Source organism: Pseudopipra pipra, chromosome 11, assembly GCF_036250125.1.
Source record: "Pseudopipra pipra isolate bDixPip1 chromosome 11, bDixPip1.hap1, whole genome shotgun sequence".
In the NCBI taxonomy this organism is placed as follows: domain Eukaryota; kingdom Metazoa; phylum Chordata; class Aves; order Passeriformes; family Pipridae; genus Pseudopipra; species Pseudopipra pipra.
The window spans coordinates 8,824,043-8,849,103 of record NC_087559.1 but is presented as its reverse complement, the minus strand read 5'-3'; the positions used below and the strand labels follow the sequence as shown (position 1 = coordinate 8,849,103).

Sequence of the window (25,061 nt, the reverse complement as noted above, 5' to 3'; positions counted from 1 at the left end):
TTAAACCTCAGGAGCAAAACAATGTCAGGGAGAAGAGATTGACAGTGATGCCTTGTGTTGGGAATGAAGGGTTGGAAGGACTGCCTGTACTAGGCACAATGCTCTCATGATAATGATGCCAGAAAGACTTAATTTCCCAGTTTGTTCTAGGAAAGGTAATGACCTTTACATCAAGGGAAACTTATCAAGAGGTCATCCACATAGACACGTGCTGATTTATTTTCATAATAAATGGAAATAGATGTTCAGCCACAGGAATTTGCTCGCAGGAATGAATTTACACCATCTATCCAGGTTTGCGTTTAGTATCAGTAGAGATAAAGATAAAGAACATTTTATTAATATGTGGGGATTTAATTTCAATCCCTTTAAGAATCTCTAGAAAAAAAAGCATTTCCACCTCATTTCTGATCAAAAAAAAAAAAAAAAATCCCCCCAAACTACCAAATAAATAATGGAAAATAATATCACATTGGAATAGGGCTGTGCCATTTTATCCTAAGTACTGCTCATTTGTTGCTGTGCCATAGATGAAGCACTTCATAATGCCTCTGCTAGTAGAGAAGAGTGCTTACACATGCATTACCTAAGGATATGCTCTTTCTGGCTGAGTAATTCATTCTTGAGGAGCATATTTCTGAGAAGGTGAAAAGTGGGTGTCTAAACACAACTCCAGCAGCCACTGCAGAAACCTGACTGTGTAGTCCAAACCCTGCTGCTCCAAACCCTGGAGGTCCCTAGGTCCCGGCTGCTGAGGACAGATTTCCTTCCTAGAGGGGAATTACATGTGTTACCCAGCTTTTTCCATGCCAGTCTGCAGAAGGGTTGGCACAGCCAGCTTGGCTGGAGAAGACAAGAGCATGGTCATCATGCAAGGAAAAATGGAAAGGGAAGTCTGATGGACTCCAAATGGAGTCATCCAAAGTGTCATCCAAATGGAGAAGGCAGAATGGGACGGGAGATGGGAGCTGCCACATAAGTGTGCCACGCGCACAACGTGTAGTTCAGCTCAAGATTCCTCAAGCTGGGCTGCAAGCGGTGAGTCATGGGCAGAAAGGAGGGATATTTATGGGATTTTGGTTCTTGAGAGGAAAAAATATGAAACAGTCAGAAATGACAGAGAAATGAGAGTGCTGGATGATGGCAAACAACATATGGGGAACAGGGGAGAGGGAGCTTTTGGCATCCCTGCTGCAGCGCACATCCCAGCGTAACTCATATTGATCTCCGGGGGCCAGTTCATTTCTGCTGCAAGAATCTGGCTTCTGGGACTCCAAGTACAAAATGAAAAACTCTCAATTTCTAGAGTGCCAGTGTTAGTGTTTGCCAAGTATTTTCTCTTTTCTAATCCTCCCTGCAAATCTTTTTTTCTTCTAGGGCCAGTGGAAAATTTAGCAGAACAGGCAGTTTTCCAGCAGGCTTAATTTTTAAAGTTGAACTGATCAAATGATTTAAGATTTGACAGATTAAGTTAGCACTTGCTTACAACACTCTATAGTATGGATTCTGCTGGGATTTTGTATGTATAGGTGCATATGCATATCTGGTTATACACAGACACAACAGTTTTTAGCTCTTCATAGAGGTACCAGGCCTATTTTCAGTTTTAAGACCAGAGGGAGGATATGTTAGGTTAGACACTCCTCTTAAGTAAACACTGATGATTTTGATTTCCAGATACACTTTTTTTTTTTGCTGTCTGGAAATAAAATGCTCTAGGATGGTGCTGATTTGTTCAAGAAGGACAATGTTATTTCAGCCACTGTTGGAGTGCTGTGTCCTTTTGGAAAGAACACAGCCTAAGAGCTTTGGTTTCCTTTGTTCCATTCTACATATTCCCCCTCTGTCCTCAAGTTGCCTGTGGAGGGAGGCTTGACCAGAAAATTGGGTGTTGCAGGAGTAAGTCAATGTATAAGTCATTACCTCTAATTGTCCTGAAAATACTTCTTCAGAATTGCTGCTTCAGCTGCCATTTCTTCTTCTGTCCTCCACTTGTCGGGGGAATCCTCTTTGTCATGTCGTTGCAACTTTTTGAGGGAGAAAGAAGAAAAAAAATCTGTTAATTTTTTTTTCCAGTTTTAATGTCAAATTCAGGGCATGTCTGTACACAACCATTCTAACTATTCCATGTGTCTGCAGGACTTGGTGATGAAGAGGTGGAGGGTGAAGGTTACTGGTTGAGAGTGGTGACAGTTTCCCACCAGCAGTTTACATCAGTAGTTTTCAGAAGAGATAGAGTCCCTCTCTGCATGCAAGTTATTAGTTCTTCATTGCCCTTGTTGAAAGTGAGAAACATCCCTGTAGAAAAAAACCCTGTTATTTTAAGCATAATTATATTAAATTGGTGGTTTATTGGAAAAAAGAGATCAAAATAAGTGAAACATGTAATTTTTACATCTAACTTGCACAATATGCCCACAAAAAAACTTCTATCCCCTATGCAGTAAGTGTTAAGTGATATTGTCCCAAACATGGTAATTTTTTCCTTTGCCACTCAAAAAGAAGGAAGAAGCTGATGGCTTTGCTGCCTTCCTGAAGAAGAGAGTTCTATTTATAGTAAATACTGGCACTTGAGTGATTATTTGTACACATGTCCATTGAAAGAACGCCTGACACTTGTCAAGTGAACACTGCATTTACAACAGACAGCAGAAACATTTGCTTAACAGCTTAAGTGTTGAGATTCCCAGTGTGTCTCTAGGTACAGAGCACGGCACAGAATTTATTAACAGCACCAGCTTCTGAGGAACTTTATAATATCCACTTTTTGTTAATGTCACAAACAAATTTGGAAACTAAGGAATTTACACCTTTTATTCCAGGACAAATTTCTGTATAGAAGATGAAGTGGTGAAAAAGATGAAGCAATCATGACCCTGCCAAGCAAACTGCATAACTGTATATGGTATGTTTAGCAATAAACTAGGATTGTTAGCATACCTCCAACTCACAAATAGTTTTACTTGTGCTGTGTTTCTCCTGTTTTGAATCTTGCTGCCAGCTATAGTCCCATGTAGTTTTACATTCTGCAGCACAGATTTCTCCCTGCTCAGCTGTTGAAGCTGCATTAGAAAGCTATTTCCTTTCATGCCAATACAATACAGTAGCTGTAGGCAAATTAAAGTGTATTACTGTTCAACTAGTAAAGGACTAATCTTCATTGTTACATTAGCACTGGGTGTGTTATAAATCCATCTTGTACAGAATTAGAGAGAAAGATTTAACAGCCAGGAACTGGAACAGTGTACACACTGTCAACAGGCACCCTTTGTGTCCACGTGTCTGCTCTCACCCAGTGCACACACTGATAGGGTGGGTGGGTACCACAGCTGACCTGGCAATGAGAGGCAGATATCAGGAAGAGCATGGACTGTGAATGCTCACAAGAGGATGCAGCAGGACAAGGTGAGTGGTGGTAAATCAATTGTCTGACTGAGGTGTGAGCTGTTTTCTGAGAAAAGCAGTGTCTTGCTCATTTGACCCAGCACCAGCAGGAGATACAGCAGGCAACAGCTAGAAGGCAAGGGAGGGCAGCCCCTGTTCCTCAAGGTCTCCTTGTTTAACCTGCAAGAATTGCTTTTAGTGACATGATTTGGCTGCTGTTCTCCCTTACTATCCTTTTTCTGCACAGCCCAAGTGAGAGCTGACTCCAGTAGGAGACCAGTAAAGTGGGGGGGTGACCCGTAAGTTGTGGGTTTTTTTTTTTCTAGTTTGAAGAAACTGAAGTAAGTAGTAATAAGAAGGCTTAACTTACAATGGCTGTTGTTGTTGTCTAAATTAAAACTGTGAAGCTGCAGACTGCAGTGACTTCTCAGAGTTGGCAAAGGCGAGGGTTTCTTTTGCTACATAACAGCTAACCTTTAAAAATAATCAATCTTTGACTTAAGGTTAAAACAGATATATGGGGAGCAGCAATGAATCCTGGAACTTTCCTGGAATCCCAGCCTCAACCTGCTCTCTACACAGGCATCATGCACCTCTCATACTGAAAAGGTGCACCCTGATCTTGTGGACACACTGAGAAAGTCAAACAACCAACTGCAACACTCAGTAAGCCCCAAATTCTGTGAAGCCAAACCTGTTGTTGTATTACAGAAGTGTCTCAGAATCCTTAACGTTAACAAGAGGGTAAGCCACCAGATCAGCATAGCTCAGATAACTCCAAAAGGAGAGAACAGGATGAGAGAGCATGAACAGCTCTTTTAGACAATATCCATTGTGCTAACTTTTTCTTTTAATATTCTGAACAAGCACCAAGACACACATTAGTCAATTCTCTAATCGCAGTTGCCCAGCAAATTACACACTGTATCTGCTCAACATTCTTCAAGCACTAAGACTCTTGTTTATAACTTAGAACATCTTCTTGCCTTGCAGTACAAATAAATGCGCTATTTCTAAGATATGCCCTTCTTCAAGCAGATCATTACTGATGTCTGACTTCTTGGGCTTCCTGATAAATTATCCTCTTCTTTCACCTCAAGCAGAAAATGCTCTTCCACCAATAATCTATGACTGTCAGTCTTGATTACATGTAAACAGTGGAGCTCTTTGAATATTTCTGCTTGTGAAAAGTGTTCATTTTCTCACTCATGTCTCCCAGTGTGAGATGCTGGCAGACCTGACAGCTGTGCTTTATGTTATTTTATTAAAGTTGCTACTGCTGCAGAATGGTCTATGTTTTTATCACTGCAATTCTTAAGGGAAACACAATATTGTTTTATAGCACATTCACATTGGGGAACCTCTCCTTCTTGCACTTTGTGGAAGAGCCCAGAATTCTCAACATAGCAGACTGTAGGGGACCTGGATCTACGACTGGCTGTTGTTTGAAGTAATATGCATATTATGGTTTGTTCTGCTTATGCCATAACACCACGAGAAAAGCAACCTGTGTAAATATAGAGCACTAGCCAAAAGTACTGGGAAAAAGCTTTTATGGTAGTTAGAACTATTCTCATTGCCCATGAATATTTACAGTTGATAGTTAACAGTTTATAACCTTCAGTGCATTTAACTAAAAGAAAAATTACAGTGATGGAGAATAATTACACCAAACTGTAGCAACATAACAAAACTCAGCTGCTTCAGCTGTTATAAAATATAATATTATCAAAACCAGCAGCTAACAGAAAAAGAATGAATATTTGCCAGCAGCTTGAATGAGAGATTAGGCATTACCCAGCTGCTGGTATTCATTATTACCAATACACCTTGGGATACACAATCATCTTTTCCATACTTAAATCCTACACTTGGGTGAAATCTGCAGAGTGATATTTCAGCATGAGATTAACACATGAACCATGAGGAGGCTGAAACTCTCATCTCTCCTCTCCAGTAGAACCTTTTTCCAGAGACTGAAGACAAAGGGCTGCTACATGTACCTCCTCCTCCAACTCCCTTATGGCCCCAGAGCCACGATCAACACACGCCACAGCACATCCCTGCCCCTCTTCTTGCACAAGCATCCACCATGTGGGAGAAAAACTCAAGGGCTGGACTGGCTGTACCTCCTAAGGGCCTCCTCATCCTGGTGATGAGTAATGACTTCCAGCCATCTAAGCCTCCTCTTGTACTGCTTTTACATCAGCCTAACTCCTGAATAGCTTCCTTTGCCCACTTCGCCCTGGTCTTGTCCTCCTTGCTCTTTTCCCCTAGTGCTTTCTTTCCTTGCACTTATCTTTCTATTTAGCTTATAACCTCCTAGGAAGACTTCATTTCCACCTCTCTCACAATGTAATTAAATACATTTGCTGCCATTATCTGTACCTCCTGCTATGCTCCAGCCTTTCCTCACTCTCTGCTGTCTTGGTGAAGGGAGTGTGAGCTTTTTTGTGGGCAGCTCCTCTGCCAGTTCAAGCCTCCTGCCTCCATCCCATTTACCTTCAGTTGCGGCTCAAGTCTTGACTTGACTAGCAATGTAAAATGAAAGATTAATGGATGGAACAGCAGTTTCACAGAACAGCTTCTCAGGGATTCTGCAATCACGTGGCCTTATATATCCCAGTTTACCTACCTGGGGGAAATCATTGCAGGAGCTCCCAACCCAGGGCATGTGCCAGCTGGGCATCCCCCCTGCAGCTGTTGTGGTCAGGGCCCCAGGAAAGGCAAAAACACAAGCAGAGAACAAGCGTGGCAGGCTCCCCCTTGACCACACGAGAGACCACCTATGAGATGTGTTCATGCAGTGCTAGAGGCCTGTCTGCCCCCCATCAGCTGCTGTGGGATCAAGACCCCTTTCCAAGCCCCTTTCACCGTTGCTGCCACTTGCAGCCTGAGCAGCTCTGGCAGTTCAGTGCTTTCCACATCTCTGGGCCCATCTCTATATTTAATTACAGCTACAAAACTGCTGTAATTTAATTGCTCTAATTTACAGTGAACACTGCAGAAAAAAACACATCCTATAATTTTCTCATCTGCTGACTTTGCTTATGATTCTATATCATACAGATATCTGCATTTGCACGAATCAGAAATCCCTGATTTTGGGGTGGTTTTTACTTGTTGCATTAAATCTGAATTATTTAAGGAGACAAAAAAGAAGCCTAAATTGTCTGCCTTCTATATGAGAAAATTTTTTAACTATCTACTGGAAAATCCTTCTCCAGTTGTTCTACTGCTGCTGCATGAAATATGCTGCTACCTCACAGCTGCTGATATTATTGCTGCAAAGCATATATTCCATTGGAAACCTCAGTTTATCAAAGCTGTGTTTAAGAGAGTGGTGTTTTTTTCCCTCCTGTCGACTCTTTGTCATAGTGACTGCAAATATTTTTTTCAGTTTTATTGTTGTGCTTTGGGGAAAGACTTTAACCTCACACTTCACATGGACATATGAATAACTGCATCCCTTTTTAGCAAAGCACTTAGATGAAGAGAATTTTGTGAAAACACACATAAAGGTTAAGTAAAACCCTTAAGGGTATGTGTTTAAGTGCTTTGCTAAAATAAACTCTGCAAAGCCTAGTTTCCAACAATTCTGAATACAAAAATGATAAGAAAAGAGAATAAATATAAAAGGCATCTTAAGAAATATGCTTTTGAAAGTATAAAAGATGAGTAAGCCCACAAGCAGAATGACAGTTGTGTAGAAAGCACATTTGCCATTTGGTGAAATATGTAGATTTCACTCTGAAGAGCTCAGATGTTGACAAACTTCCAGTTTGGCTCCAACCGAGATAAAATTCTTGGAAAGTGAGCACATTACAAAGGAGATACTTGAAGGAATATCCACTGGGGTAAGAAGTCCTGCCAAAGGCTTGGGGAACTGCTATTTACAACCTGATATGAATCCAGGCAAGAATATATAGAAGCGTTTAGATACATTTTCACCATGCTCATTATCCTCCTAGTTAGCAGATAATGTCAGAAACACCTCTGTAGTCTTCCTCACCTGGGAAGAAAAGGTAGATTATTGTGGGGAGGTTCCTAATGACATTGGCTACAAAGGGGTGTCTGCACAAGAGAAACGTGTTGCATAAAGACCTGGGTAAGAAATGGCAATGTCATCAATGCGATAATGTTGGAGGAAACCTTATCCTGCGTTCACAGCCTGCCATGCAACGTTACTCATTTGGAAAAAGGCTATTTTCAATCAAGGAAAAGCACTTTAATCAAGGATAGAGTCAGTGATTCAAAAATTTCATGCAGGTGCATGTATTACTTGACTGAAAGCCTCTTCCCAGAAGGTCAGAGCTGCAGGGAGATGTGCATGTCCCACTCCAAGAGCAGAGATAACCTCGAGGTGCCTGTATCAGGCTGATGTATTCTGGCTCCTGCTGCAGGGAGTATCAGTCAGAACTTCCCTTACTAATCTTCTTAACTTTAGACAAATATTTACTGTACCCTGAGCACACTCAATAAGATTCATGACATGCCAAGGAAGACACATGTGTGTTAGGGAGGTTGATTTGGTTTATTTGCTTTCTTTGTCTTTTTCTGACAGCACAAAGGATATCAGCTGCAGGTCCTACGGCATCAGCACAGAACAAGTTCACTGCACAGGGGGATATGAGCATGCCCCCACCTCCTGGGGGATGTTTCTCTGTTCTCACTGTATCTCTGGGTCTTGCAGGAAGATCCCACAGTGCTCAGAGGAGATCTCTCCTTCTCTGGGGAATTATCTTTTTCCTATTAAAAAGAAATCCTCATCCTCACCAACACTTTCCAAAATTAAGATGAAAACATTCCATCAATGTGTTCTGGAGTAACTCATCCTCTGAGTCACTCTCTCCACTGATTGTAGGAGGATTTCAAGGAGACTTCAGATGTCTAAAATGACACATATCATGTATTTGAGGCGAACCACTGGGGTTTCAAAGCCTGCTTTTGTCTGTGCTTCTCAGGAGACCCTTCACCCGCCAACAGACCTTCCCAGGATCATCCTGTCTGCTTTCCCTACAGTGCTCAGGATCATGGCACTCCTGGATAAAGCTACATCCCCAGGACAGGCTTTTCCCCCAGGCATCCCTCAAATACTTCTTCAGCTTTCAGCCTTGCACATGCAAGGCTACCTCGCCTCCAAGATTGCCTCCCAGGGATTTAGGCAGCCAATACCCTCTAGTAAGTAGGTACTAAAATAGGTTGAGGAATAAATTGCTCTCATTTAACATTCACTCAAAAAAATACGGCTGCATTTATTATGCAGCATATTGTTTTATATACTGTTTGGTTATAATAAGTCATGTTTAAAATGTCATGACATTTAAATCTACAGCAGTAAGAGGGAAATGCTGAAAAAGAGCAAGATGATCAAAAAGGATTTGAAAAATCCTGGTGAAACTTTATGGGCCAAATACCCTCATTATAGTAAAAATAAAGTCACAAAAGAGCTTAAAACTCGTTTATGAGAAACACATTGTAGAGAAACTCAGCCTGCCCCTCCAGGTCTCTGTGTCACTGGGGTGTCCCCATGTCTGTGTCAGGAGTTAGTGCCAGCACCAGCTGGCTGGGGGGGGCTGGCTGTGGCCAAGGGACTCAGGCACCTGAGAAAAGCCCTCTGGGTGCCCTGAATCCCCTTGCAGGTTTAGCCTTTCTCTGTGCTGCCCTTTGCCACTGAGCCACCAGGATACTCTGGAAAACTCTACTGCATTCACCCCTGGAACTTGTTAATGCCATTTGTCTCAGTGAGGAGCTGGATTTCAATGTCTGCGCTAAGTCATGCAAATGAACTTTACATATAATATAAAAGCCTACTTTAATGTGGTTTCATAGCCTTTGAGGAGACACAGAGCCTACAACATCTACCACTGATGATTCACATGCATAATGGCAGATTTTCACTAGAAAGTCGTTTAATGTTAAAAAGAAAATAGTGCAGATAAAAGGAGCTACTCTGTTCCTGCAGATTCAGTGTTCTTCTTTTCCATCAGGTCTGGACCCATATGCCAGCAACCCTCACTGCTGCTTCCGTGCTCCCTCGCCCCCCTCCAAGGGAAAAAACAACAACAACTGCAACAACAAAACAGATGGCAATGCAACGAAACATTAAACCCGATCCCACTACCTGAGCCGTACCATGAATATTTCACTGAGGCATGGGGTAGAAAAGACAACAAAATGACCTTTTCTACCATCTTAAGGGATATTTAACCTTGTAATTGCTATAGACACACTGAAGACACAGAGAGAGAGACAAGACTATTTAAAAGAAGCTGTGTATATTTTTAAAAACTAGTGTCTCAATGTTCCCATTACAACCTGCCAATATGAATGACATTTACTTTTGCTCTGAGAAATGAAAGAAACTCTAAAAGACAGACTGCATTAAGACTCTATTGATATTCCACTGACCTAGTGATATAAGAACCAAACAAGTTTTGTGAAGGGCAAATACCCCAGAGTCTGTAAATTCATCTCCTAAAGTAGCAGCAGTAAAAGAAAAAAACCAAAAACTTCAATGTCTAGAATATTTTAAAAACCCCGTGGAGGCTCACACTTCTTGCTGGTCTGATGGCAGCAGATCCATATATGGGAGCAGAATTGGAGATTTAAGACGTTCAATCACCTCTTCCAGTTTTTCCAGCTGGTTAATATTGCTGGAAAACTCATGGAGGAAGTTCCCTTAAGAGACATCATATGAGGTTTCAACCAAGTTACTTTTTTCCATATTGCACAAACTTCACAAAGACATGTCACCCCCAGCAATATATGGCCCCAGATTCTGTTTGGGATGGATGGACACAGGACGTGTAAGCTCTGCAAGAGGTCCCTGCGTTGCCTTCACAGCATAAGTGGAAAGATAGGGCAAGAGGAGGGAAAGTGAGGAACAGTTTGGTACTGTGCAAGCAGACTCCTCATCCCTCAGATGGATCTCTGAACTCATTCACTAAATCAAATTATAGTAAAAAGTCACAGATATGTGGCCCAATACAGGAGCCCTTATTTACTTGGAGAAATTCAAACTGGGATAACTGGTTTTTCAGGAAGTGGAGGGGCACAGGCTGCCTTCACTTTGAGAGGGAGGAATCTATTTATTCCTCTTCCAAGCTGCAGTGTTGCCCTTCTGTTGAAATTCTTTTTCTGTGGAATAAGACCACAGTTGTATCCACATAATGCCCATGCAGAAGAGCAAGGATGGCATAATAGCCAGGGAATATGATATTCTACAACTAATTTAAGTGAAGAGACTGTGAATTTGGGGAGAATTAATTTTAGCTGGATATATGTTGCAGTTAATTAAGGCTGATAGCGTCTCCTAGTAGAAAGGTGTTTTTGATGAAAATACATTGAAAGTCTTACTAAACTGCCTAAGAAAAAACAGTTGCCGCTGCCCATGCTACAACCTCCTAGACATCCCATGTTTCTCTATAGAAATCATGAATTGATAGCATTTGCATAACAATTATTATTTAATACGTAGACTTCAGCATCATTACTTTTGCACAGCATTAGTATTAAAGCCTTTGAGCACAAATATTTGAGAAATATTCATCTGGAAAAGTAACGTGAACTTTCTTAGTTTGCAATATTTTTGCAAGTTCTGTTCTGGTGATGATACCCTGGCAGCAGAGCACCACCTTCTCTTACCGTAATCCAGAGGACATGATTCAGAGCTACAGAAAATCCCACACTGCAAGAATGGGCCGAAGGCATGACCATGGGGGATGAAGGGTAAAAAGAAAAGGTACAAAGACAAGAAAAGTAGCCCAAACATTCCCAATTTTCAGAGACAAAAAGTAATTTTGTTTGCTTTCAGTTCAATCAGTTTGTTTATGCCTTAAGAAACAATGAGATCAACGGAAATGAAAGCAATTTCCAGCAGATATGAATAAAACACGGGGCTCAGCTGGGAAGAGGTTGTACACTGCTCCAGAAGCACAGTCAAATACTTGTGGATTAAATGCTGTGAGAATGGATCACACATGGACTTGCTTCATCTCAATTTGCCAGACTAGGAATTTTCAGGTTTCCTATTCCACCTTCAGGAGGGAGTTGATTGGGAAATTGGTTGTATAGTTACCTACATTGTGGAAGACTTGAAAAATAATTTTGTTTATTTAGACACATTTTGAAGTCAGAGCAGAGCACCTTGCAATCAGTACTTCTTCCACAGGTCTGCTGCTACATTTCTTTCTTTTATTTAGGTCTTGTTTCTTTAAACTATTCTTCAAGCAAAAGTCACAAAAATTATCATGTTCTCAGTTTGCTTCAGGGTTTTCCTGTGCACATACTGAGGTGTACGAAGGCACACAAGCTCTCCTCATTCATCCTGACCCATAATCACTATTACATTTAATTGCAGAAGACACTGTCTTCACAGCTTTATTTCTCATATGACATCTTGTGAATTGCTTTTAAGAAAAGCCATTTACACAACTTCTATATATATGTAAACTAGTACTCCAGTGTCACATTCTTGTTTGCACATACCCATGTATTCACGTCAGCTAGTCCTAATGCAAAAGCAAATGGCCCTTCATGTATTTGAGTTAGGAAACAGTAGCATAGATTTTCATAAAACAAAAGTTTGACTGATACTGTGCAAAATCTGTTCCACTGAAAAACTGGCATCTTGCCCATCATATTCCACAAAGTTCAGTATCTTTGTCGGTGCTCATCTACTTGACTTCTTAATTGTCTGTGTTCACTGGCTGTATCAAATGGAGTTTTCTTTTTGCTTTTGCTCAGTGCATATTACATCCTTTAATCGGTATATATAATTACTTACCACAATCTGCCATGCCAGATTTTCTAAGCATTAGTCTAATTAACTTAAGCTTGATAATTATGTTTCAGATATCATAACAGTATGCACAGAACTTGCAGATTATGCTGTTGGCTTAGCTGTTTTTCTGATAACATTTTTCTCCTATTCTTACTTTCCAGTTTTTCCTTTTGCTTTTCCTCTTTCCGTACAGGGTGGGAGCACAAGCAGAAAGAGGGACTGCTGTTCTCTTTAAATGCCTCCAAGGTTCTCCAAAAGCAAAAGCTGACAGTTTCTAATAACAAGTCATCAAGTAAGTCAACACAAATGAGAATAGATCCATAATGCAAGGATTTCTCCTTTTTATAAGAATAAAAGATAAATATGTCACTGAAGAAAGAAACTTGAGCTTCCGATAGCAGAAATCATAGAGGATTCAAGCACAAACCTACAGCACTTACTGGCCAATTATGAAAGTACTCAGACTTTCCACAGGTCTCCAGCCTGAGCCACTCTAATTATACGCCTGTTGGCGACAGGCTGCCGCCAGGGAGGCAATAAATAAGGGATAACATGCGTGGGACCTGGCACACGTACCTTTCCAGCACAGAGAGATCATCCTTCACAAAGTGATGCAGGCCATCTGGGCACATGAAATATGCAAGCCTGAGACCCCAGGTAAGAGTAAATAGATGCAGAGGACACTTATGTCACAGCAATAAATAAAGGAAAGAAAAAAAATAAATTTGTATTTGGCTATAGATTTGTATTTGGCTTTCTGATGTAAAGCAGCATTTCTGTTCACTTTTGTCCCACTCACTTTGGTATCCTGCATTATTTGATTTTCTTTCCTCCTGGATGAGGGAATGGACATTGTGTCCCACCACATCTAATGGCCTCTGTCTGGGGGGGGAGATGGGGCAAAGCCAGAAAGACCAGACCTCCTCCCCCTGCTTCCAGAGACCATGGAGCTGTCTCGTTGACTGGAGTGCAACAAGCCACGTTCAGGTCCCAAAGGCACTCAGACCACAGTTTGGGTACTTGGCTGCAAACTCACTCATGTTACATCTGTGCCAAGAGCCCATTTGTTAGAATTTTGGGTGCAATGGTGCATAAGTGTTTTCAAGCCCACACAGAGAACCACACTGAAGACTGCATTTACTCTGTGGTTATTGGTGAGCACTTAATCAGCTATAAATCACTGAAAGGTTGCTCAGCTGTTCACGTATTGTAACAGACTTCATGGACAGAGATGGGGACAGGCAGTTCTTGCTGAAGTTCCCCTCATTTCAGCCCTTATTTTCAGATGATTGAAGGGCTGTCACCCTTGACAGAAAACATTATCAGCAGTCAAGGAAGTAATCAGGGTGGCAAGTACATAAATAAGCATAGCATAAATCTGAATATTGGTAATTAGCATTTGATTCAATCAGACTAAAAGTGTTAGACCACTGTAGCAGTGATTCCTTATAGAAAGCTATTTAACATTCCAATTATCTTTAATGAATTAACCACAAAGTATGGCTGAGGTGCAACATTCTAAGAATCCCTTTGCTCATCTACAGTCCACTTGCAACTAATTTCACTTCACAAGCCTACCTCAATTAACATTTTTCTGTATTTCACACATCAGTAACTACAGTACTGAAATATGCACTCCTTTCCCAAATTTAATAGCTGAGATACTTTCATTTTTTTTGATTCTACAAATGAAGGAAAATCATTTCTTGCTACTATCTCAAACCAATTAAAATTCTTTTTATATTGGCTTTGCATCTTTTCAATATATATATGAACCAAAAAGTCTTACATTTTTCACATAATAATTAATTGGAATTGATCTGCTATGCAGCACTCTAAAGACAAAGGGGTTTACAATTAGCAAATTTTAATGTTTGGTTTACATTTTCCAGTGCTAGAATTTTTAAATAATGTTTTTTTGTCTGAAGGTTTTGTATCAGGAAAGAAAACTCAGTACAACTAAACTATCTGAATTTAAAAAGAAAAAATAGGAAAAAGTGCAGATTTATTGATAGGCCTGGAAGGAGAACACACTGCCTTTTTTGGCCACTATGCAACTATATTTTACAATAGTTACTTGTGTAATTAAAGAAAAAGTTTGTATCATACACCTTGTGCATTTTGTAGCACTGGGAGAAGGACAGATGGCCAAGTGCACGGTCTCACAGAGTTACCAAAAACCTCTAAGATAGGTTGAAACTAGTCAGTGGCTTCACTATCTGCATAGCAGGGCAACTGCTGGGCCTCATGGCTCTTACCTTCTGCTTTTCTTGGTTTTCCCTGTGAATTGTATAAAAAGACACAGTGCCATTTAATATCATTTCCTCTTTAACAGGGAAATATGGAGAGGAATCTCTTGCTTTGCACCGTGGTTGTGGTAAAAGGAGCAGCATTCTCGAACAGATTATAAATCTGACATTATTTTCCTTTTCACTCCATGTTTGCAGCATTATTTTAGCATTAAGAGAAATGAACACACATGTAAGATAACAGCATCCACGCAGCAATATGGCATAGCTGTTATTCTTCTTACAAGCATCCAATTTAATTTTATCATCAAATACCACACAGTACCAATTCCTATGTTCTATTCTGTACTGATTTTAACGTCAGTGTAGAGCTAAGCATTTTGTGCTGTGCATGTCATCTAGAGCTCACTGTGGAGAGCATTCCAGTAGAGAGACATGTGGGGATACAGTACATGACTCCTTCTCATATCAGGACTGTTTGATTTTCCTCCTCCAGCTGAAGCACCCACGTGATGCCACAGAGCTTCACAGTCATTCCTTCTCTGAGCTACTGAGTACTGTTATAATGAAGTTATGCAGATATGGACACAGACATAAAAAGTCTTGGCCATATAGATACACAAATAAAGTTTGTTTTGTATATTAATTTTTATAATAAATAGGGATATGCATGGCCTATTTGGTTACATGAGCAAATCCGTGCCCTGAAAGTTGATGTTCTCATTAAGTGAAGCTGCAAGCTTGAATCTTATCTAAAGTGCTGTTTACTTTGCTGGCAGAACAGCCAGCATGCTACAGAGCATATATATTTCAGTATTGCCACTCAAATTAAGAGCACCCCATAATAAATCCTGAAAGCTTAAAAAGAATTTTTAAATAAGCCAGTAAGAGGACAACATATATTAAAAATCAATAACTGCTTAATTTAGCTAACATTATAAACTAACACTTTAAGATGGAATAAGTCTTTTCTTATCACAGCATTTCTCTCTGGTATTTTATCTACTCTCAGAGAATACTGAATGTTGGAACATTTTGCCCTTACTTGATTTTTTATCACATGCAACACTTTGGAAAGTCTAAATAGTAGTAAAAAATAAAATCTCTGCTAACATCCTATTTCCACTACTTCTGTTTATAACCAATACCACACTGCATTTAGGCATGATTCTGTTCTTATGTCAAAACCTGTCTCAAGCCTGATTTTACTCATGCTCTTTGTCAAATGTCACTGGGCTCCTAGAACAGCTCTGGCCCCTTCAGCCGAGCTGGGGAGAAATTCTTTACATCAAGGACTTTTATCCCTGAGCAAGTGCCCAAGACCAAACCTTTGCATGGAGCTCCACCTGAGCCAATGCACCCTTCAGACTTCTCCCACAGTTTCTCATGACTTCAGTGCCCAGCCAGGGCCATCCTGAATCCAGGATGGAAAGCACTGGTAGGACCATCAGCTGCCTTAGAGCCAGAGCAAGCCTGCAGGGGAGTAATTCACTGCCTCCTATCACAGCTTACTGGCACTGCTACCTGAACTAATTTCATATTTATTTCTTTAAAAGTTTGCTTTAGATGACAGTGCCCAGATGACAGTTCTCCAGTCAGGAGAACATGCCTTGAGAACACTAGAAAAGCTGTACCTCTGTTAGTGATTATTTCTGTGGCACAGATCAAGTCAAGAGTTTCTGTCCTTTCAACTTATCTCTGGGGTTTTGGAGCATCCGTAAAAACTTGAATAAATCTAATAAAAAAAAGTAATAATAAAAAAAAAATTCCCAGTTCACAAATAAAAAGCCTCCTGAAAATTATCATTGCGAAGCATCTCATGTTCATTCTTTAATAAAGGGAGAGGGAAAGGCTAAAGATAAGCTAAAGAAAGCAAAATAGCGTGTGCCAATTTGCTGCATACCACGTGAAGACAGATCTTATGCTGATTTTGGCACCAGTAGGAAAAGGCTATTATCTCCAACTCCTCTAATAAGATCCTAGGAAGGAAGGACATTCTCTCTAGATAACAAATTTGTCAGTAAATCAGAAGCTGATTCATGTCCCCATTCAGCAGTGCATTTAAGTTCTCAATGCTGAGCGTGTGCTTAAGAGCTGTTTGAACTCACTTAAGCTGATCACTTGCTTAAATGCTAAAGCAGGATTGCACTGAATACCTGTAGGCACATCTATAATTAAAAAAACCTTCTGAGCCTAACAAGTATAGCTGGCTGTGTTACTCATTGTCCACATTTGAGGGTAAGGACTCCTGCTTTAATTAAAGTGATGAAATGAAGATGTCTGAATGCTCACATATTACAGCAGTGAGCACAGCATAGAGCACGAAATTAAGTCATAGTGTGAGTCAGAAAGCTGCATGTAGAGCTGGATTAAAACTCGGGAAAAAATATGAGAAATTAAATTCCTCATGAAAATGTTATTTGCTAGTTCAAACCCAAACATTCTGACAAATTTTGGAAAAACAACATTTCCTTTATTCTTACTGTCTTCTCTTGCATCTTCAGGAACCTCTCCTGTTATCACACTTCATGCTGTCCTGTTGCAGTTGTTGCTAATGAGAACCTGATATTATCTAAAAAATATAGAAAATACGCATGGTGCTTAAGGGAGTAAAAGGAGACCCAGCAAGGAAGGATCACATCCTGCAGTGTTTACTCATAAGCATTTCACTAGCATGTCCCTTGACCCACAGTGATAATTGGGGTCTGCAGGTCTTCCATAATTGTGAACTCAGCACAGGGAAACGTGAGGTTTAACACAACAGTCTGGAAAACTGCAACGATCACTGTTTATGAAAAGAGCACATAAATGGAGGAGCCTGCATTCATCCAAACACAACAGCTTTGTATATAAACTAAGAATTGTGATTAACATGGGATAAATTCGTAGAATGTAATTGTCACATCCACAATTACACAGAATTTATGAAAAAATAAGCTGAATAGTATCAACTCTAATATTTCCATTTCACTTTGGAGCTTCAAAGAGGCAGTGTGAGAACAAAAGGAGTGGAACAGGCTCCAGTGGAAGTGGGGAGAGTGCTCCTTTCTCCTCCAGATACTCAGTGTCACTCCCAACTACACTGAGGCCAGCATACTGGTCAGGACTATAATCTGCTGCTCTTGAAGGAGATTCACCACCATCCTGGCCATCTTTCCCTTCCTCTGTGTATTTTTTCCATCCTTCGTTATGTTCTTCTTTTTCTCTCACTTCCAACTTCATCTGATGCCCAAGCAGATGCTGTGCAGTGCTCAGCATGACTGAAGAAGGTACCTCATCCAGCAATGGCAAGAGGAAAACCATGAGGGAATCTGGGATTTTCAATTCTGGAAGCAGAAACTGAGAACCACCAATTCCCAGTCAAGTTATGGTGTTCACAGCATTGTTTCTTCTAAAAGACTGCTTCAAAAGCATATTCAAATTAAAACCCATACACCATTTAACACTGACTTCAGAATGACACGTGGAGCTAATTTGATGCATTTGTCTGGGAGAAAAGGTGCATTGCTTCCATTTCTATCTGCCACTGTAAAGCTGCCTTGCAAACTGAAATGAAAAATTCCTGCTGTTCCCACATGCCTACAAAGTACCCGACATCCACAGGTCTTTTCTTTAAGGACACATTTTTTAGCACAGACCGAATGAAAAAAAATGACACATTTACATATTTCCCCCAGCAAGTACTTTTGCATTAGATCAGCCCTTGGCTGCCTTGGCAAGGAGTGAAATCATAATGGGCTGAGATAAAGCAAACAACCCCCATCCTGCCAGGCAGCTGCCGCCGCTCACATCTGAGCCGCTGGAAACGGGGGACCGGGGCACGTCTTGCTGCTGGTTATTCTGCATTAGCCAGGATAAGCCCTGGAGCCAGCACGGCAACTCTGGATTTGCAGGACTGTAATGGGGCTCTGACCTAATGTCACAACAGGCACAGGCAGTGAGTCAGGCCCCATCGGCAGCAGGATTTGACCCAGCCGGGGTCTGCTGCAGTCAGTGGAAAAACACCCACTGGCTTCACTGGAAGCTCGTTCAGCGTTTCAGTGCCAGCAGGGAAACAAAGCTCAAAAGGTCACACAGAGAAAACATAAAGGGGAAATTGTTCCAAGGCACAAGGAGTTTGCCTTTTTTTTTTTTTTTTTTGTTCAAGCTGGTCTATCAGTTTGATTTTCAGCAGAGCACTGCATCTTACCACGCAGAGTCCCCTAACTAACTAGGCATGAATAGGATCAGTTTTAAAGAAAATCAAGGGGTTGTCTGCAGACAACTCAATATTTCTTTGCATCAGGCCCAGTTCTCATACCATTTTTTATTGATCAGAATACCTCAGGCTATTAAGTTTATTAATTAAATGATAATTTTTTTTCATGGTGAGTATACAAGGAGATAAATGTCTTACAAATAAACTCAGAGCTCGCAGGCTGAGTCATGTGGTGATTTAGAAGTCATTTATCTTTTTCTCTCCCCCTCAGCAAAAAGTAATCATTGCCACAATACTCTGCAAGTCTAATGTGGCTGTGAAATGTGCAACATAAAGAGATATTTTTCATTTTCAGCACAATTATACCAAGCTTTTATGTTATACTAATTTGTAATTGCAATGCTAACAAGAGGATATGGATAACTGCTAATCCATTTAAGCACAAACTACCACCTTTGTGAAGCAGGGAATGATCTGACCCATCAGCTGAACCCGGCCTCTGTAGAGGCTGAATTTAGATTCAAATACCTCTGTTCTTCAAAACCATACCTGTTTGCATGTCTGAATTTTCACTGCTGTTCTGAACCAGGTGGTGCTTTAAAGCTGAGACACAGTAGCTCCCTGAAGAACTTTCCCCAGAGCTGTTTTTCCCTGGTTGAACCACTGGAGACCATTTGGATGAGGAACAAGTGCCTTTCCCCCAGTCACCTGCCCCATAGCAAGCAGAGAAGGGGCCTGGTGAGCATTGAGGGAAAATACCACAGTTCTTTGATCAAGGCCAAATCAAACTGTGGTTGCAAGTACAAGGGGCAAATGTGAGCAGAAACTCAGACTGTCCAGGTGAACAGTATGTAGGTCCAACCTGGAAGGGAGAGGAGGGTTGCCAGGAACACATGAGGACATGTGGATGTAGTTCAACATGGACAGTTCGACCTAAACAAAGCCTCTAAACTGTAAAAGGCTGCACAAAGCTCCCATTTAAAAGTGGTTTTAATTCACAGAAGCATAGCTATTGCTGGAAGTGCTTGTAACACCAAATGCATAGTGAAGTCAAACCCCTTCATTTTCTTCTTGCTTCATCAGCAGCACTTTGATATATAAGAAGCATCACCAGGACAAGCATATAGTGTGCAAGGTAACAGCTGGAAGTCTAGGTGATCAGCACAACACTGGAGGTGGGGAAAATACTGTGAACTAAGAGCAGCCTAAATAATTAACCTGAAACTGGACTTGCCAAATGCTGCTGGTTTGTTTTGTTGCAGAACACACTGTCTATATGTAACTACATTAACTCCAGCAGCCCACAGGGCTTTCAGACCACAGGATGATAGGAGACCTGGAAGGATGACATGGGTTCCTCCTGTGCTGAAGTCCAAATATGTACTTTGTTATTCTCAGTCAAAGTAGGTGAGAACACAAATAATGCACCTTACTTTTTGAGCTTTTTGTTTTAAAAATTGAAATGTTTTGTTTATTCTATAAGAGATGTCTTTTACAGCACAGAAAGAGACAAAGCAGCATATGGAAAAGAATGGTGAACTCTTGACTAAAAACCAGACTCCAATCTGGATCCTTTTTCTCTATGCCTTTTTTTCTCTGATAGGGTTTTGCTCAAGTAAGGACAGATTAAAAACTCCTCAAGATTTAGCCCCTACATTTGAGTACAAAACACCAAACATTAGTGTCTTTTCTTTAGCATTTACTAATCTCTGAAAAATTCCAGAATTATTTCCTGTTGATGGTACCCATGGTTTAGGGTAGACTGAACTCATTTGATCTAAGGTTAATTTGCAATATCTTGTTCAAAACTAACACAAGAGCCACATTCTCCTGTTTGCAGTGTTGCTCTACCAGTTTGAAATGGGAAGAGGTGCTTAGCAGAAAGAGGCAGTGGCAGCAAAGGCAGTGTTCACATAAACATATTTTAAAATAAATGGCACATCAACATAGGGACAGGCCTCTAATTTTTCATCCTCCTTTCTGCAAGCAAGCAGCTGCCAGAGTACCAGCCCACAGGTGGTTAAGGTACATCTACAATTCCTTGGGGGGGACCATGGATGTTGTTCCAATAACAGTAAGCTCAAGAGACCTTACTGACATTTTCCAGCTAGAAAGTAGGGCATGGTGTTAGAGGCATACCCATGTACACCACATACAAGTCCCTTGGCCTTAAGCACAGAGACCACATTCTCCACAAATCCACAGCCATCACACAGGTCAGACTGCTCCATGCACTCTAAACCAGGCTGCTTCCATCCAAGCACCTCAGGGGTATTTGTGCAACATCCCATCCTGCTGTCCAGAGCTGTTTACTTACTGTTCCAAGTCAACATCTGATACAGATTAAAAGAACCAAAGTGTTTAAAGAGATCGGGACCGTGCACATCCTGTGACAGCTTCACTGAGAAGCAGTGATGCTGCATTGAGTGCTAGTTTGTCAACCTTTGCTACTTACACAATTCACAGCCAATTTAATTAAAAATATAACAGATCTGAAAGCTGCTAAAATGCTTGCAATGACTATCAGTCATTTGATAATGGTATGAAAGAGCCATTAGAAGTGAACTGTAAGTAAACTTTTCCAAGATTGAATAACAAGGGCATTACAGTTCCAGCCATTAATGTCATCATTTTTTAAAAAATTAGCTGTCCATCTTGCCCTAAAAACTAAGCATTTTTATCTCACAAACACATTTGCAATCAAAATATGCTTATAAAAGGTACAGTAAATTTCACAGCTATGAGCTGCACATTTTGCATTCTGAACACTAAAACAGCCTTTGCCAACTCTCTTCATCGTTTAGTTGATTTAATACAAAACTTTTTTCCTCCCCTTTTCGGCTTGTTGCTAAGATGAATACTCTGTATTCATTAGTAATCAAATACAATGGCAAATGTAATATTGTTGTGCAGATGAACTCTTTTTATTACCGACACTCTCATGTTTAAATTATTTCCTTTAAATAGTTGCCTCTTGTTATTCTAGCTCAGCTCATGAAGGAAGCTCTGATTGCAACAGCTTGGACAAAGGATACAAAATTAAATAAGTGAAGAAACCCCAGAATCAATGGATACTGGTTACATTATTAAAATAGTCATGTTTAGCCATACCCACAAGTCTTTGGGATTGCCACTGTGGGATAGTTCTGGGAGGACCAGCAGCAGGATTCTCCGAGCACAAACCATGCTCAACTGCTTTTGTCACCTGAACACTGAAATAGTGATTGCCTCAACTCTGAGGCATGGATTGGTCCCAGACAACCTGCTCAGCCCTGCAGGTCCCCCTGCTAGCAGAAGGTGCTCACCAGACCAAAGTCAAGCATTCACAGGTTGTGCAATCCTGTGGGTGTTGGAAGAACTCTGAGCTTTCAGAGGTTTGAAGAGGTGGAGACTTTCAGTCCCGGGAATGTGTAACTGGGAGGTAAGAACAGTACTAGTGGTCTTATTTGACTGATGAGATTTCTGAAAATCAAATTTTGAATTTAATTCTCACTGGAACAACAAAAGCCACGGGTACTTATTTTATGAGACACATTTCTCAAATCTGTCTTCTAACCCGAGGACTTCAGATTACCTGCAAAGAGAGGCAACCAGCTTCCGTTCAGAGTAGCTCAGGTGTTGTGCCGACAGCAAACTGCCAGCACACAACTGCAGATGGGAAGGGAAGCCTGAACTCCTGTAAGCCAGCACAGTCAGATGCAGAGTGCCCCTAGTGAAAGCTCAAATTTTCAAAATTGTCAAAAGCATGAACCAAAGGAAGAAAAAAGAAAGCAGTGGCTCCAGGAACAGAGATTTTTAACAATATTGTATTACATACAAAATATATATATCAACACAAAAAAACCATGCAAAAATGTATTTTTAAAAATATTTTTTAAATATATATAATATATAAATATATATTAGTATATATTATATATATGAAAAACAAAATTAACAAGCCTCGTGCTTCACCCTATTCATAAAGGTCTCAAGCTCTGTTTTGAAATTCATTTTATACATCTTACATAATATTTTTTCTGTTTAAAACTAGCTCAAATTATTTGTTTTGTTTAAGTACTACAAAGTTAGAATATTTATATGTATAGCAGCAGATGCTGCTGTCTCTTCTACAATATAATACAACTTTATAACATATACTGCCTTTCACACCAACTGCATTCCCAGATGGACAGCATTAAATACAACGAAGAAGTGAATGCAGGCAATACACAGTAGATGTGTGTATTGTGATACAGCGATGTAAAGTGATGTAAAGACACTGTATGATGAATAAATTAAGGCATTGAGCAAGAAGGCCAATAAAAGAGTGAGGAAAAAAAAAATGAGGCATATGCAGATGAGAAAATCTACTTAAAAAAAGAAAGACAAAAGTCAAAGAGATGGAGAGTTGATGAGGCAGAAAGATACACAGAGACTGCTCCAGATGGTAGAAACAGCAGCAAAGGTTCCTAAACTAGAATGGCAAGACTATGTACAAAGGAGCACAGGGTGTTTGCAGAATCTGCAAAAAGACAAGCAAAAAAAGGTCTGAATGCATCGCTGAGATGAGTCACTGCTTTTGGAAATAAGGAGGGACCCTGAAAAAGTATTTATGAAGGCACCTGAAACTATGGCTGTGAAAGGATCCTTTAGCTTGAGGAGCCTCTACTGCCCTGTCAGGGGAACACCCAATCATGCAGTGTGATAACTAATTAATGACTGGGACCGACAGCCATCCACATGAACCATGCAGTGAGTACCCAAGCACACAAGGAATCACACCCCTACATCACAAACACTGTATCAAAAGTTTGCCCAACTGTACAGCTGACCTGACATCTCCACAGTACGTACTAGGAACATGCTACTATATCAATGTTAGATTCTCCTTATGGGTTCCACATATTCTACATACAGTGTAGAGAAGTCAAACCCTAAAAATACCCAGCTACCTGAGGAGTTTTTAGCACTGACTGAGATGATGCACTGGTAGCACCGCACTGTTTGATATTTTGAAAAGTCAAACATGACTGCGCTATGCTACACTGTTTTAAAAATATTAATAAACAAACACCAAACAATCTCAAATTTAGCTCTTAGGCCTGGAGCTATGATACATGAGTGGCAAAGTGGCATAGATGTGTTGGCCAGAAATTACTCAGCTCTAACTGAATGGCAATAGTGCTACTTGAAATCACCAAGCATACGCATTCGTGGATCCCTTTCACTCTCAAGTTATCAGTGTGAGAACAGCGCTGAAAATAAACATCCCTCCGTCGACCTCCACCAACAAGTCTCCACAACCTTTAGGCTTTCAGACTAGCAAGGTCTAGTGCTCACACATAGCTTCCACAGTGGCACTTTCAAGTAGAGAATGACAGCAGTGACACATTTAAACCTTGCTCTTTTCCATATCCAGTTTTATTTCCTTGTCCATCATCTGCAGTCTCTGCCAGCCCACTCCCAAGAAGATCCTGGTATATCAAAACAGGATTTAGCTACAGTGCTCACCTCAGAACACCCAAATGTACAAATGCTGTGCTTAACATTCATCAGAAAGATCCAATAAAGCTGTAAATGAAAAGAAATTGAAGGGACTATGTGCCCGGGAATAAAGCTAAATTAAGTAGCAAGTGTTTAAGAGCTCAAGACCTAAACCACTAGTTCCTACAACATGGAATCAGTCACTCTGGCACATCTGGGCATTTGGTGGCTAGAAGTGAGCTTGATTCTTATGCAGAAAGCCAGTAAATAACCTAGAGGTAATTTAAGAGCCCTCAAGAGGGCACTCAGAAAAAGCCCAAGTCACTTACTGAATTACTGGTGGGCCTTTGTACGGTGGCTAAACATCCATCTCTCTGGTGTCAGCTATGGAAGGCAGTATATGTAAGCTATCCAGTGTACCCAAACAAAACAGCACACAGAATAGATAGCAACACAGATTCACTTTGCTGGCTACCTCTTATTTCATGCTCAGATTTGAGGATGATGGGTCATTACAAAGAGCTTGAACTACATAAATGCTCTGTGATGTGCTACTGGCTCATACTCATACAAATATGAGAGTCCAGAATATGAAATGCAATATGAATGGATGCACTGAAAAACAAAAAATCAAACATAAATAACCAGTCTTCATGTTGAAGACAAGATAGTGCTGTTTCATATGAAATAGCCCATGGAAAAAAGTTACATTGTTCATCTATAACCTAACTTGGCATTTAAATAAACTTCAGTTAACACTCAGACATCATTAATTTGTTTTGCTTTTACTTTTCAAATAAGATTCTCATTAGTGGACCACTGGATTGACTATTTAATGGCACAGTGCTTTAGAGAGCATGCAAATGTCATGTGTGTCCAATGCCTGTGCAATATAAATACAGAAATCCCCATGACCAGAAGAATTGTACATTTTCATAATGAATTTAGGATACTGTCAGTCATGATCCTTTGCTTGGAA

The 25,061-nt window shown here is 40.5% G+C and overlaps 1 protein-coding gene across 3 annotated transcripts in view; it reads right to left on the bottom strand.

The window, feature by feature from the left end:
* The window catches only part of FHIT (fragile histidine triad diadenosine triphosphatase), a 539,340-nt gene that overhangs the window by 5,926 nt on the left and 508,353 nt on the right, over positions 1-25,061 (bottom strand). For all 3 annotated transcript variants that reach the window (XM_064667330.1, XM_064667331.1, XM_064667332.1), the window contains one exon: positions 1,924-2,027. In XM_064667330.1, coding sequence (XP_064523400.1) covers positions 1,926-2,027 — 102 coding nt within the window. In that variant the 3' untranslated portion in view covers positions 1,924-1,925. The remainder of the gene's footprint in view (positions 1-1,923; positions 2,028-25,061) is intronic.